This window comes from Falco peregrinus, chromosome 11 (assembly GCF_023634155.1).
Source record: "Falco peregrinus isolate bFalPer1 chromosome 11, bFalPer1.pri, whole genome shotgun sequence".
Lineage (NCBI taxonomy): Eukaryota > Metazoa > Chordata > Aves > Falconiformes > Falconidae > Falco > Falco peregrinus.
In genome coordinates this window covers 33283618-33292926 of record NC_073731.1, presented here as the reverse complement: position 1 = coordinate 33292926, position 9309 = coordinate 33283618, and the positions used below count along the sequence as shown (strand labels likewise).

Here is a 9309-nt window from a genome sequence, read left to right as displayed (position 1 = left end):
CGCCCTGGGAGCTCTGGTGGGGAGTGTGGGTACCCCTGGATGGGGCTGAGGAGTATCAAAACATGGGGTCAGCGCATGGTTGGAGGGTGCAAGGGAGAAAACCAGTTGCAGTACCCCGCAGCGAGCAGTGCTGCAGCAGGCCCAGCAGAGATGTAAAGCCATCTGGGAGCCAGCCCACCCTTGCCTCTGCTTTAAGAGGAACCCCCTGCCAGGCATGACTGGCACCTGCAGCTGAGGTGCTGGCGGGTGAAATGGTGCCTGCACCCACCCCATTGCTCCCCCAGGCTGGGCACCTCCTTCCCCAGGAGCCCTGAAGCGGCTTGTGGCCACCCCCTCGCCCCATACCCTGCTCACACACGGACACACTGGCTCCAGTAGCTCTCATGAGTGCTCTTAATCAAGGAGAGGGGGCTCCCAGGTGCCTTTCGGCGATGTCCCCAGCACCCCCACTTGTCCCCAGAGCCGCTCGCAGCTCTTGGCCACCACAGTCCCATCTCTGTGGCCCCCTCAGGCCATCTTCTTCACTACGTGGATGAAGTAGCAGGGGACGTGGGCCTGCCCTGGCGTGTAAGGCTGGAAGTCTCCCAGAACGCTGTGCTGGCACTTCCCCTGGAAGGCGCCTTTCAGCAGGGCTGTGAAGGCCTCCAGCCGGTGCGGGTAGTACGAGAGCCGAAACTTGCTGCAAGGAGGCAACAACGGTGAGTGAGGCATGGCACCAGGTGCTCACCCCGTGCCAGGAGCCACCCCCGCAGCCCCTCTCACCTCAGCTCTGGGGCTGCCCCTGCTTCGGCAGGGGGGACCTGCACCGTGTAGTCCAGGGTCACCATGTGTGCTTTGTTGTTCACCAGCAGCACCGAGGTGGTGATGTCCTTGGTCAAGTCACTCTGGGGACCACAGGAGGATGTCTGTGTTCCGCAGGGACTCAGTGGCCCCCAGCCTGGGCACAGCCCTGCTCCCTGCCCCTGCCAGGCCCCCCCCCGGGGCAGAAGGGAATGGGATGGGGCAGGGTCTGCCGGCCACCCACCTTGTAGTAGATGTTCTTGCCAGGTGGTGCGCAGCCCGTGGCCAGGATGTGATCGTAGTTGCGGTGGTCGATGACCAGGACGCCCCCGGGCCGCACCATGCTGGCAATGTTCCTCAGGGCCAACTTGTGGTCACTCTGGTCCCCTGGGGAGGAAACCATGGCGTCCCCAGGCACTGGCCAGCCTCTGTGGCACAGCCTGCAGGGCCCCATCTTGCCCACATGCATGCACACCCAGAGCTGCCCCCACCATTCCCCCCGCCCCAGTCTCGGCTTGGAGAACCCACAGCCCCACCCATAGTATGAGATCAGGCACGTTCTCAGCCTCAGTGGGGCAGAGCAGGCCACGTGGGGAACCCACCGCCCGGCCTGTGGCACAAGTCTGGGTGTGCCTCCAGCCTTGCCAGAGATGTGATACGGCCGCACACGGCTCCACCACCACCACCGGCCCCAGTGGCCCCGCTCGCACCACAAACCCGGGCACAGTCTGAGCCTCTCCGCAGACACGCATGACACAGCAGCTCCACTGCGTGTAACCAACTGCCCTGCTCACTTATGGCATGAGTTAGGGCACGTCCTCAGCCTGCTGGAAGATGCTGTGTCTCTACGTGTGCGTACGTACCCACACCCCCACCACAGCTCACCTTTGAAGTCAGGCAGGTGTGCGAAGGAGTTGCCCAGGCAAATGACCGCGTCAAACCCATCCCCCGGCTTCTCCAGGTCCTTCTCCAGTGTGAGCCAGTTGGCCTCCTCGATGACTGCAGCACGGGGGCGAGGGTGAGGGCAGGGGCACCCCACCTGCTCAGCAGCCCCCGCCATGCGCCAGCCCCCCACCCCAGCGTAGCCCAGCCCTCCCTTGGCCCCTGTGGGTGCTGCAGCCGGCCTGGGGCCAGTGGACGGGCGAGGGCCGTGGCCTGGGCTTGCCAAGCGGCCGGCAGTGGCAGGTCCCTGCCCGTCCCTGCAGCGAGGCCACCCAGCCGGCAGCACCCAGCGAGGGGCCCGAGCACCGCGTGGGGCCGGGGACAGATGCCGGGGACCTGGCGAAGGCCCCGGGAGGGGCTGGGGCAGGGACCCCTCCCCGCGCCAGGGTGGGATGTGGGTGTCTGCACGCCCCTCCCGGCCCCCGCGGCCCCCGCACCCCATCGGTCGAAGGGCTCCTCCTTGCGCCGCTCCCAGCGCTCCTTCAGCGCGTACTTGAGCATCTTGTCGCTGGCGTCGACGCTGGTCACCTGGAAGCCCTCCTCCAGCAGCATGATGGAGTCCACCCTGGGGACAGGGCTGTCAGCGGGGCCGGGGGGCGAGGGGGGCGAGGGGGGCGGCCGGGGGCGGCGGGGCGGGGCAGGGGGGCCCCGGGGGGCGGGCGGGCGCGGGGCGCGGGGCCTCACCCGGTGCCGCAGGCCACGTCGAGGACGGAGCGGCAGCGGTGCTGGCGGAGCAGCGCCAGGAGCCAGCTGCGGTACTCGGCCGTGCGGCCCCGCGTGTCCCCGATGTACAGCTGCCACACGCGGGCCGCCCGCCCGTCCGCGTACTGGTCTGGCAGCCCCTCCGCCGCCACCCCCAGCGACCGCGTCCGGTACACGCTGTCCACCATCCCGCCGCGCGGCCCCGGCCCGGCCCCGGCCCCGCTCCGGCCCCACTGCACCGGGCCCCGCCCCCCGCCCCGCCCCCGCCCCCCCGCCCCCGGCGCCCGCCAATCCTGGCCGCGCCAGCCCCCTGCGCCGCCGCCAATCACCGCCCCCGCCACGCCCCCCGCGGGTCAGGGCCCGCTCGGCCGCCCCCCGGGGTCCCGCAGCAGCAACCCATCAAGGGTCCCACATCAGCGGCCATCAGGGGTCCCGCATCAGCTGCCCCTCCCCCTCAAGTCCCGCACTAGCCGGGCTGGGGTCCCACATCACTCTCTAGGGGGTCTCACGCCAGCTGGGCCGGGGTCCCACATCAGCTGCTGCCCCCATACATCCCACACCCGCTGGGCTGGGGGTGCCACATCAGCAACCCATCAGGGGTCTCACAGCAGCTGGGCTGGGGTACCGCAATAGCTGCTCTCCAGGGATCCCGAGCAGCCAGGGTGGGGTCCCACGGCAGCCAGGCCAGGGCCCTGCATCAGCTGGGCCGGGGTCCCACAGCAACCACCCCGCCAGGGCCAGAGAGTGGTATCGGAGCCCCCGCCCGCAGCAGGAGCTGCCCCTGCCCTGGCACGGCGGGTGAAGCAGGGCCAGCAGCGGCGGTTCTGGGGAAAACGTCTTTATTTACAGTGTGGCAGGGTGCAGGCACCGCGGGCAGGACGAGGAGCCAGCGCTGGGGCAGTGCCTGTGGTCAACTGCACCTGGAGCTGCAGCAGAGAGGCCACAGGGCTGGGCCGGGGGCTCCGTGCCACCCCCCTGCCCAGAGGGTTGCACCCAGGCTGGCAAGTCAGCTCCAGCCTCCCCCATGTCGCCCATGCTGCAAGTCCCTTCTCCTTTGGTCCCCGCCAGTGCCAGCAGGGTAAGAGCCCCGGGGGCTGGGGCTGTGTGCCTACAGCTCATCGGCCGGGCTGTGGGTGAGCGGAGCCTCCTCCTGCACCCCGCTCTCCTCCAGGGCCTCCCCCACAGCCGGGAGGCTGGCAGCCCTCTTGCTTTCAGCCCCCTCGCTCTCATCCTTCCGGCTCTTCTTCTTCCTGCTCTTTTTCTTGCTCTGCTTCTCCCCCACACTTGCCAGGTCACCCTTCTTGCCTGTCCACTTCTCTGTGAGGCAGCCTGGGGAGGAGAGGGGCAGAGGGAGCCCTGAGGGAGAAGTGGGGCTCCCCCTGCCCTGGTGGGGCTCTCCCCCATACTCCCTAGCACACCTGCGCTGCCCCTGGCAGCAGCCAGGACTTACTTGTGTCCTTCCCTTTTAGCACGTGGTTGGCACAGAGAAACTGTGAGAGATCCTCTGTCTGGTGGTTCCTGTACCAATCCTCGATCACGTCTTCATACTCCTCCACCAGCACGTCGCACTAGCATGAAGACGAGAGCCTAGATCCGGCCACGTGCTGCCAGGGCAGGACAGGGCCACGGCAGCGGGTCCTGCTGACACCCCCATTCCCGGCAGTGCACCCCCAGATGCTCTCTCCCCTGTGCTCCAGCCCATACGGTCGCTGGAAGCCAACCCCACCATGCCGGGTACCTGCTTTTTGAGGTCAGCCACCTCAGCGGAGGTCTCGTTCCATAGCTCATAGGGAATGTCCATCACCACCTTGACGCCCTTGTGCACCAGGTTGTGCAGAGTCTCGAAGGTCTCTGACATGCCCTGGGGGAGCGGTGCCACCCAGTGAAGCAGCGCTCCCCCCACCTGGCTCCAGCTGCCCCTTCCCGGCACCAGCCACATGACCGTGCCCAAGGACATGGGTACAGGCAAACCAGCTGCAGTCAGGGTCCCCAGGGCATCAGCATCACCAGGATGGGGCTCAAACGGCGGCCAGTCCGCCTCTACACACCCGGTCCCAAAAACAACAGGGGGACATGGGCCAGGCAAGATGGCCCCTGACTGCCTCCCTGCAGGCGAGGGTGGCGGCCTGCCCACCCCCTGAAGGACAGGACCCCACACCTGGCCTGGGGGACAGTGCTGGGGTACATGCAGCCTTGCACCCTAGGTGCCGGCAGGGGATCCAGGGGATGGGGCAACAAAGCCCAGCTCGGTGCCCCTGCAGTGCAGGGGTGGGAGGAGGTTTGGGAGCAAGGGGCTGCAGGACAGCCCTCACCTTCGCAAATCTGTTACTGCCGCTCCTCTCTTTGTGCAGGTTGTAATCCAACAGGCGCTTGCAGATGTTCTCCGTCACCTCGATTAACCGGATGTCCCTGCACGGAGAGGAGAGAGGGCTCAGGCTCGGCACAGCCCCCCAGGAGTAGCCCCAGCTCAGCCAGTGCGAAGGGGGAGTGCTTTGCAGCTGCCAAGCGGAAGGGGCATCCCCCAGCTGCCCACTCTGCCCAGCCCACCAGCCCTGGCACGGTTTAATTTTCTGAGATGTGCACAGTGCAGCCTGCCTGCAGGCTCCTGAAGCCCCCGGCCCTGCAGATCGCAGGCAGTGACAGCAGCCCCTGCGTTCCCCCCTCACTTACGACTGCGTGTACTTCACAGCAGAGCCCTTCCCATCCAGGAAGCCATACTTGGTGTCAATCACCTCCTTGGTCTTGCCAGTCTCCTCAAAAGCAGATTTCAGCTCCACTGCCACATACTTGCACACTGCAGGAAGGAAAGCACAGGCAGGTCAGGGGTTTTCACCGCTCTGGTGGGCAGCGTGACACAGAACAGCAGTGGAAACAAGCACCAGGAGTCGGGTGCACCCAAGCTACCGTGAGCAGGAAACAGATGCCTCAGCTATTCAAAGAAATAACTGGGTATGGCTCAGCCAATTCCACTGGAGATTCTCTGAAGAAGGAACACCCCTATCAATGGCGTAAGAGCATCCACACAGCCAGCTGCTGTGGCACAGCTGAGAAGGCAGACTGCGCCTGCATGTTTCCCAGCAGTCCCAGTTCGCAGCCACCAGAGCACTGGCCTCTGCACCACAAGTTGCTCCCTTCCCTCCTGGAACAGCATGGGGCCTTTTTGCAATGCAAACCCCAGTGTGGGTCATAGCCCCGCCTTGTGACACCAGCACAACCCATCCCAGTCCCTCCAGTGCCCTGGGGACGTGAGGGCTGTGCTCGGGATCCAGCAGCTGGCAGTGCTCAGCGAGCCAGGTGACAGGACAAGATGCTGGCCACAGACTGTGCCACCACATGAGAGGCTGTCAGCCCCAGCAATGCTGCACAGGGCACTGCCTGCAGCAGAGACTACAGCACCAACAGAGTGCATGTTTGCTTTTATGAAAACTAAAAGGAAACAAAAGCTTTATTCCTTCTGTAACAGGATCCAACAGAGCTATAGAAACATAGAGCAGAAGAGAAATGTCTCAAGAGTTTACAAGTGGAGATGTGGAGGGATGGAAGCCAGGCATGTGGTCCTTCCTCCCCTGAAGCCAGGGTCCCAGTAGGCTGGAGAAAACTTTGTCCTGTGCTGTGGGCTCCTGTTTGCTAGGAGCCATCTCTTCTTCAAGCCCCACTTTGGGAGAAAGGTCAGGCCCCAGCAGGAACAGTCTGACAGTGACGAGCACTGCATCTTCTCCCAGGCAATGGCAGGAACAGAGCGATGTGCTGCAGGCAGGAAGAGAGTGAGGTGGCTTTTCCAGGGCTGCTGTGCGTGTGCCAAGAAGCCCTGCATGCACCTCCTGCACTTTCCTTTCTCTGCTGACACCAGGGGCTGGAGGTGACTGCAGCCATTTCTCAGGTGGAAAGAGTGCTGCTCCCTGCAGCCCCTCTGGACTTGGGCCTCGAGAATGTCTCTCTCCACACACCTGCTGCAGCATCCCCACACACACCAGGAGCACTCACTGCTGGGTCCGGTTATCCAGATGCTGCCCATGGCTATCGCTGCGTGCTGACACAGGTTCCAAGCCTGGGCAGGAAGAGGAGCAGTGCGTGGTCAGTGCTCGCTATGGTGCTTCTCCAAGGTTACGCAGGTGTCACAGCACAGCTCAGACAGCAGTGTCTCCAGAGCTGCTTCCCCTGCAGGGAAAGCTTTGCAAAGAGCTCTAGAGTTTCATTTCTTCCTTTTCTCTTTGCTGCCAAGCTCCATGTGTCCCTGCACAGCAAAGACAGAGGAAACCACGGCAGACAGCAAAGGTCTGCCCTGGATTGCTTGCAAAGCCTTTGAATCCTTGTGAATCAAGTGGCTGCTCAGGGAGGAAGTACAACTGGGGCTGAACTGCGAGCAGCAGAGACAAGCAGCCCCAGCGATGACCCGCCAAGCAACGTGCCTACTGGAAACAGCAGCGACTGCTGGGGCGCCCCTAAACCTTTCACCTAGGGGACAGAAGCCAGCCACCAGCAGGGACACGCTGCAGAGGCTCTGCTCCGCTGCCGGGGCACCGCAGGGCACCCGCTCCCACCCAGACACACAGCAGCAGCCGCCACTGCCAGGCGCCCCTGTACTCTCCAGGGCCCGGGGATAGCCGGGCCTACCGCGGGGCAGGCCGCAGTCGAGCTTCAGGGCCTCCGCACCACTAATCCCCCGACCCGGGCAGCCGGCGGGCGGGATTCCGCCGCTAAACCGAACCCAGGCGCTCCAGCGGGGCTCCCGGGACCCCCCCCGGCCCCGCTTACCCTCGCACTTGCTGGGCAGCCGCACCCAGTCCGAGTCGTCGCCTCCTGCCAGCGCCGCCGCCAGTAGCACCAGCGCCGCCGCCGCCGCCATGGCTCCGCTTCCGGGGCCACGCTTCCGGGAGCGCCCCGCCCGCCCCGCCGGGCAACCATAGCAACCGCGTGGCATCGGCCAATGGCAGCGGCGCGCGTGGCCCGCTCGACCAATCCTCGCCCGCCCGCCGCCAGCCAACCCGAGCGATCCCAGCGTCTGCCCGGCCGCCGTTGCATGGCCCGCGGGCCGCCCCGCCGAGCCCCCACGTGGGTGGAGGCGGGAGCGCGCGTGGCCCCGGTCCGCAGGCCGGGGGGCGGGCGCGCCCCGACCCTTCCCGGGTCCCCGACACTTTCCCCCCCCCGGAAATCCGGAGATCTGCCCTTACCCTCAGGTGGCTGGGGTCCCCTGCCCCGCACCCGGATAACTCGGGGCCCCCCTCCCTAACCCAGGTAGCTGGGGCTACTCTCCGGCCCCCCGGCCATGCGGGGTCCCCGCCACCCCCAGACCCGTCGCTGTAGCTGCCCTCCCTTCCCACCCACACAGGCTTCACTCCCTGCACCCCTGAACAACACAGGGTCCCTCTCCCTCCAGCACTTGGGGGGCTCCCCCCCCACCTCCAGAACTGTTCGGGTGCCCCCCGCGCTGCCCGGCCACACCAGTGGGACTCACCCCTCGGGGCGCGCCTCCGCCTGGGCCCTCAGCAATGGGCGAGGAGGACCGAGGTGAGCAGGGCATCGCAGAGCGCGACCTTCAGCAGCACCACCCGGGTGGCCACCAGCAGGGCTGCCGAGGTGCGCGCTGGCGGCACTGCAACAGAATAGACGAGGTGACACTTGGCACAGGCGCACCGTTGTTCCCATGTCCCCTCCGGGGCTGTGACAGGGCCAGCGCAGGGAAAGCATTCCAAGACTTCAGGTCTGACAGGCTCCCTGGGGGTCCGTTGTGGGTTTTTGTCACCCTCACATCCCCCTTGTGCTAACCCTGAGAGCAGGCTGGCTCCGACCCACCTTCCCTACTGAGATGGAGCTTCATCCCACCTAGCCAGCCCCACGATGCTGTGGGGACCACCCCGACTGTGATACGGCCCCAGTCAGCTCCCTGCCAGCAGCCCAGCAAGGTTTCCTCCTCGGCACCAGCACTCCTGCCGTGGCAGGGCCTGGAGACTCACCTGCCATTCCACCAGGACACGGCTCTGCTGCTGCCTCATTGCCTGTGGGATGAGAGCACGGCTGAGGAGGCAGCAGCAGGTCAGTGCCAGATGTACAGCGGGGCCAAACGCAAACCCCTTCCTGTGCCTGCCTGTGGGGCAGTGCTGGGGGGGCCCACACCTGCTCCCCACCAGCCCTGGAGCCCCCATCCTTGGGGGCCACCAGTGCATAGACAGGCAGGGGGCCATACCTGTGATGTGGATGGGGCTGGAGCTGTGGTCTGGGGCGGTCCTATTGGGCCCCACATGGCAGGAGAGATCCCCCTCATCCAGAAGGTCATCGGGGAGGAGGGAGACAGTGCACACAGTGCCACCATCCTCCTGGGAGACCCCATAGGCAAAGGAGTGCAGGGCGCTGCCGTTCCCGCCAGAGATCCAGACGGTGTGGCCTAAGCCAGGGGCCAGGTCACTCACCACGCAGACCACCAGCTGCCGGCGCTGCCCAGCCAGCACCATGCTCAGCGGTGGGGCCAGGGTGGGCAGTGGCGCAGCGGCCCTGCCAGCTGGCAGCGGAACAGGGGTTAGGGGCACTGTGTCCCAAACGTGTCCTACATGCAGCCACCAGGCTGGATGGCCTGCATCCCTCCCGCCTGTCCTAGGCCTTGTCCCTCCTGGGGGTACTCACGGGGCAGCAGTGGAAGCAGTGCGGCAGCCAGCAGCACCCAGGTCACCTCCATAGCAGCCACTGCCTGTGGGGCTGCCAAGGGCTCAGCCCCAACCGTCACCGCCAGCTGCGTCACCCATCACCTGGTGTCGCGGTGGGGCTGCCTCAGCCTGGCAGCTCCCGCTTCCCCCGGCGGCGGCACCGCTGTCCCCCGGCTCCCCTGCAATGGCGCTGCCCGCCTCCCCCACCAGCAGCAGTGGTACCGGCCCTCCCCTGCAATGGTACGGC

The 9309-nt window shown here is 66.0% G+C and overlaps 2 protein-coding genes across 4 annotated transcripts; both read right to left on the bottom strand.

Moving 5' to 3' along the window:
• Positions 1 to 370: 370 nt before the first annotated feature.
• Positions 371 to 2667, bottom strand: GNMT (glycine N-methyltransferase). 2 transcript variants are annotated; one of them, XM_055815903.1, is made up of 6 exons: positions 2407 to 2667; positions 2160 to 2287; positions 1666 to 1779; positions 1025 to 1167; positions 763 to 884; positions 371 to 679 (listed from the first exon to the last, which is right to left on the bottom strand). In XM_055815903.1, exons 1-6 carry the CDS (start codon positions 2610 to 2612, stop codon positions 508 to 510), a joined length of 885 nt encoding a protein of 294 aa, XP_055671878.1. In that variant the 5' UTR covers positions 2613 to 2667; the 3' UTR covers positions 371 to 507. The 2 variants fall into 2 exon arrangements, with proteins under 2 accessions (XP_055671878.1, XP_055671876.1); XM_055815901.1 differs by having other exon boundaries at positions 763 to 905; positions 2407 to 2645.
• Positions 2668 to 3246: 579 nt separating this feature from the next.
• On the bottom strand, positions 3247 to 9230 carry CNPY3 (canopy FGF signaling regulator 3). Of its 2 annotated transcripts, XM_055815905.1 has the most exons (8): positions 9043 to 9230; positions 8609 to 8920; positions 8379 to 8420; positions 5095 to 5218; positions 4737 to 4833; positions 4163 to 4285; positions 3875 to 3992; positions 3247 to 3753 (listed from the first exon to the last, which is right to left on the bottom strand). In XM_055815905.1, exons 1-8 carry the CDS (start codon positions 9092 to 9094, stop codon positions 3533 to 3535), a joined length of 1089 nt encoding a protein of 362 aa, XP_055671880.1. In that variant the 5' UTR covers positions 9095 to 9230; the 3' UTR covers positions 3247 to 3532. The 2 variants fall into 2 exon arrangements, with proteins under 2 accessions (XP_055671880.1, XP_055671879.1); XM_055815904.1 differs by lacking the exons at positions 8379 to 8420; positions 8609 to 8920; positions 9043 to 9230 and adding an exon at positions 7180 to 7541.
• Between the last annotated feature and the right edge of the window lie 79 nt (positions 9231 to 9309).

Bases quoted from the DNA above. Each gene is read 5' to 3' on its own strand.
- GNMT (XM_055815901.1), bottom strand. From the start codon at position 2,612: ATGGTGGACAGCGTGTACCGGACGCGGTCGCTGGGGGTGGCGGCGGAG. The intron at 1,780-2,159 runs GTGCGGGGGCCG...CCCGTGCTGCAG, and splicing joins GGAGCCCTTCGACCGATGGG to TCATCGAGGAGGCCAACTGG. The intron at 906-1,024 runs GTGGGTGGCCGG...TGCGGAACACAG, and splicing joins GCAAGAACATCTACTACAAG to ACATCCTCCTGTGGTCCCCA.
- CNPY3 (XM_055815905.1), bottom strand. From the start codon at position 9,094: ATGGAGGTGACCTGGGTGCTGCTGGCTGCCGCACTGCTTCCACTGCTG. The intron at 8,421-8,608 runs GTATGGCCCCCT...CTCATCCCACAG, and splicing joins CAGCCCCATCCACATCACAG to GCAATGAGGCAGCAGCAGAG. The intron at 4,286-4,736 runs GTGAGGGCTGTC...CCGCTCCCCCAG, and splicing joins GCAGTAACAGATTTGCGAAG to GGCATGTCAGAGACCTTCGA.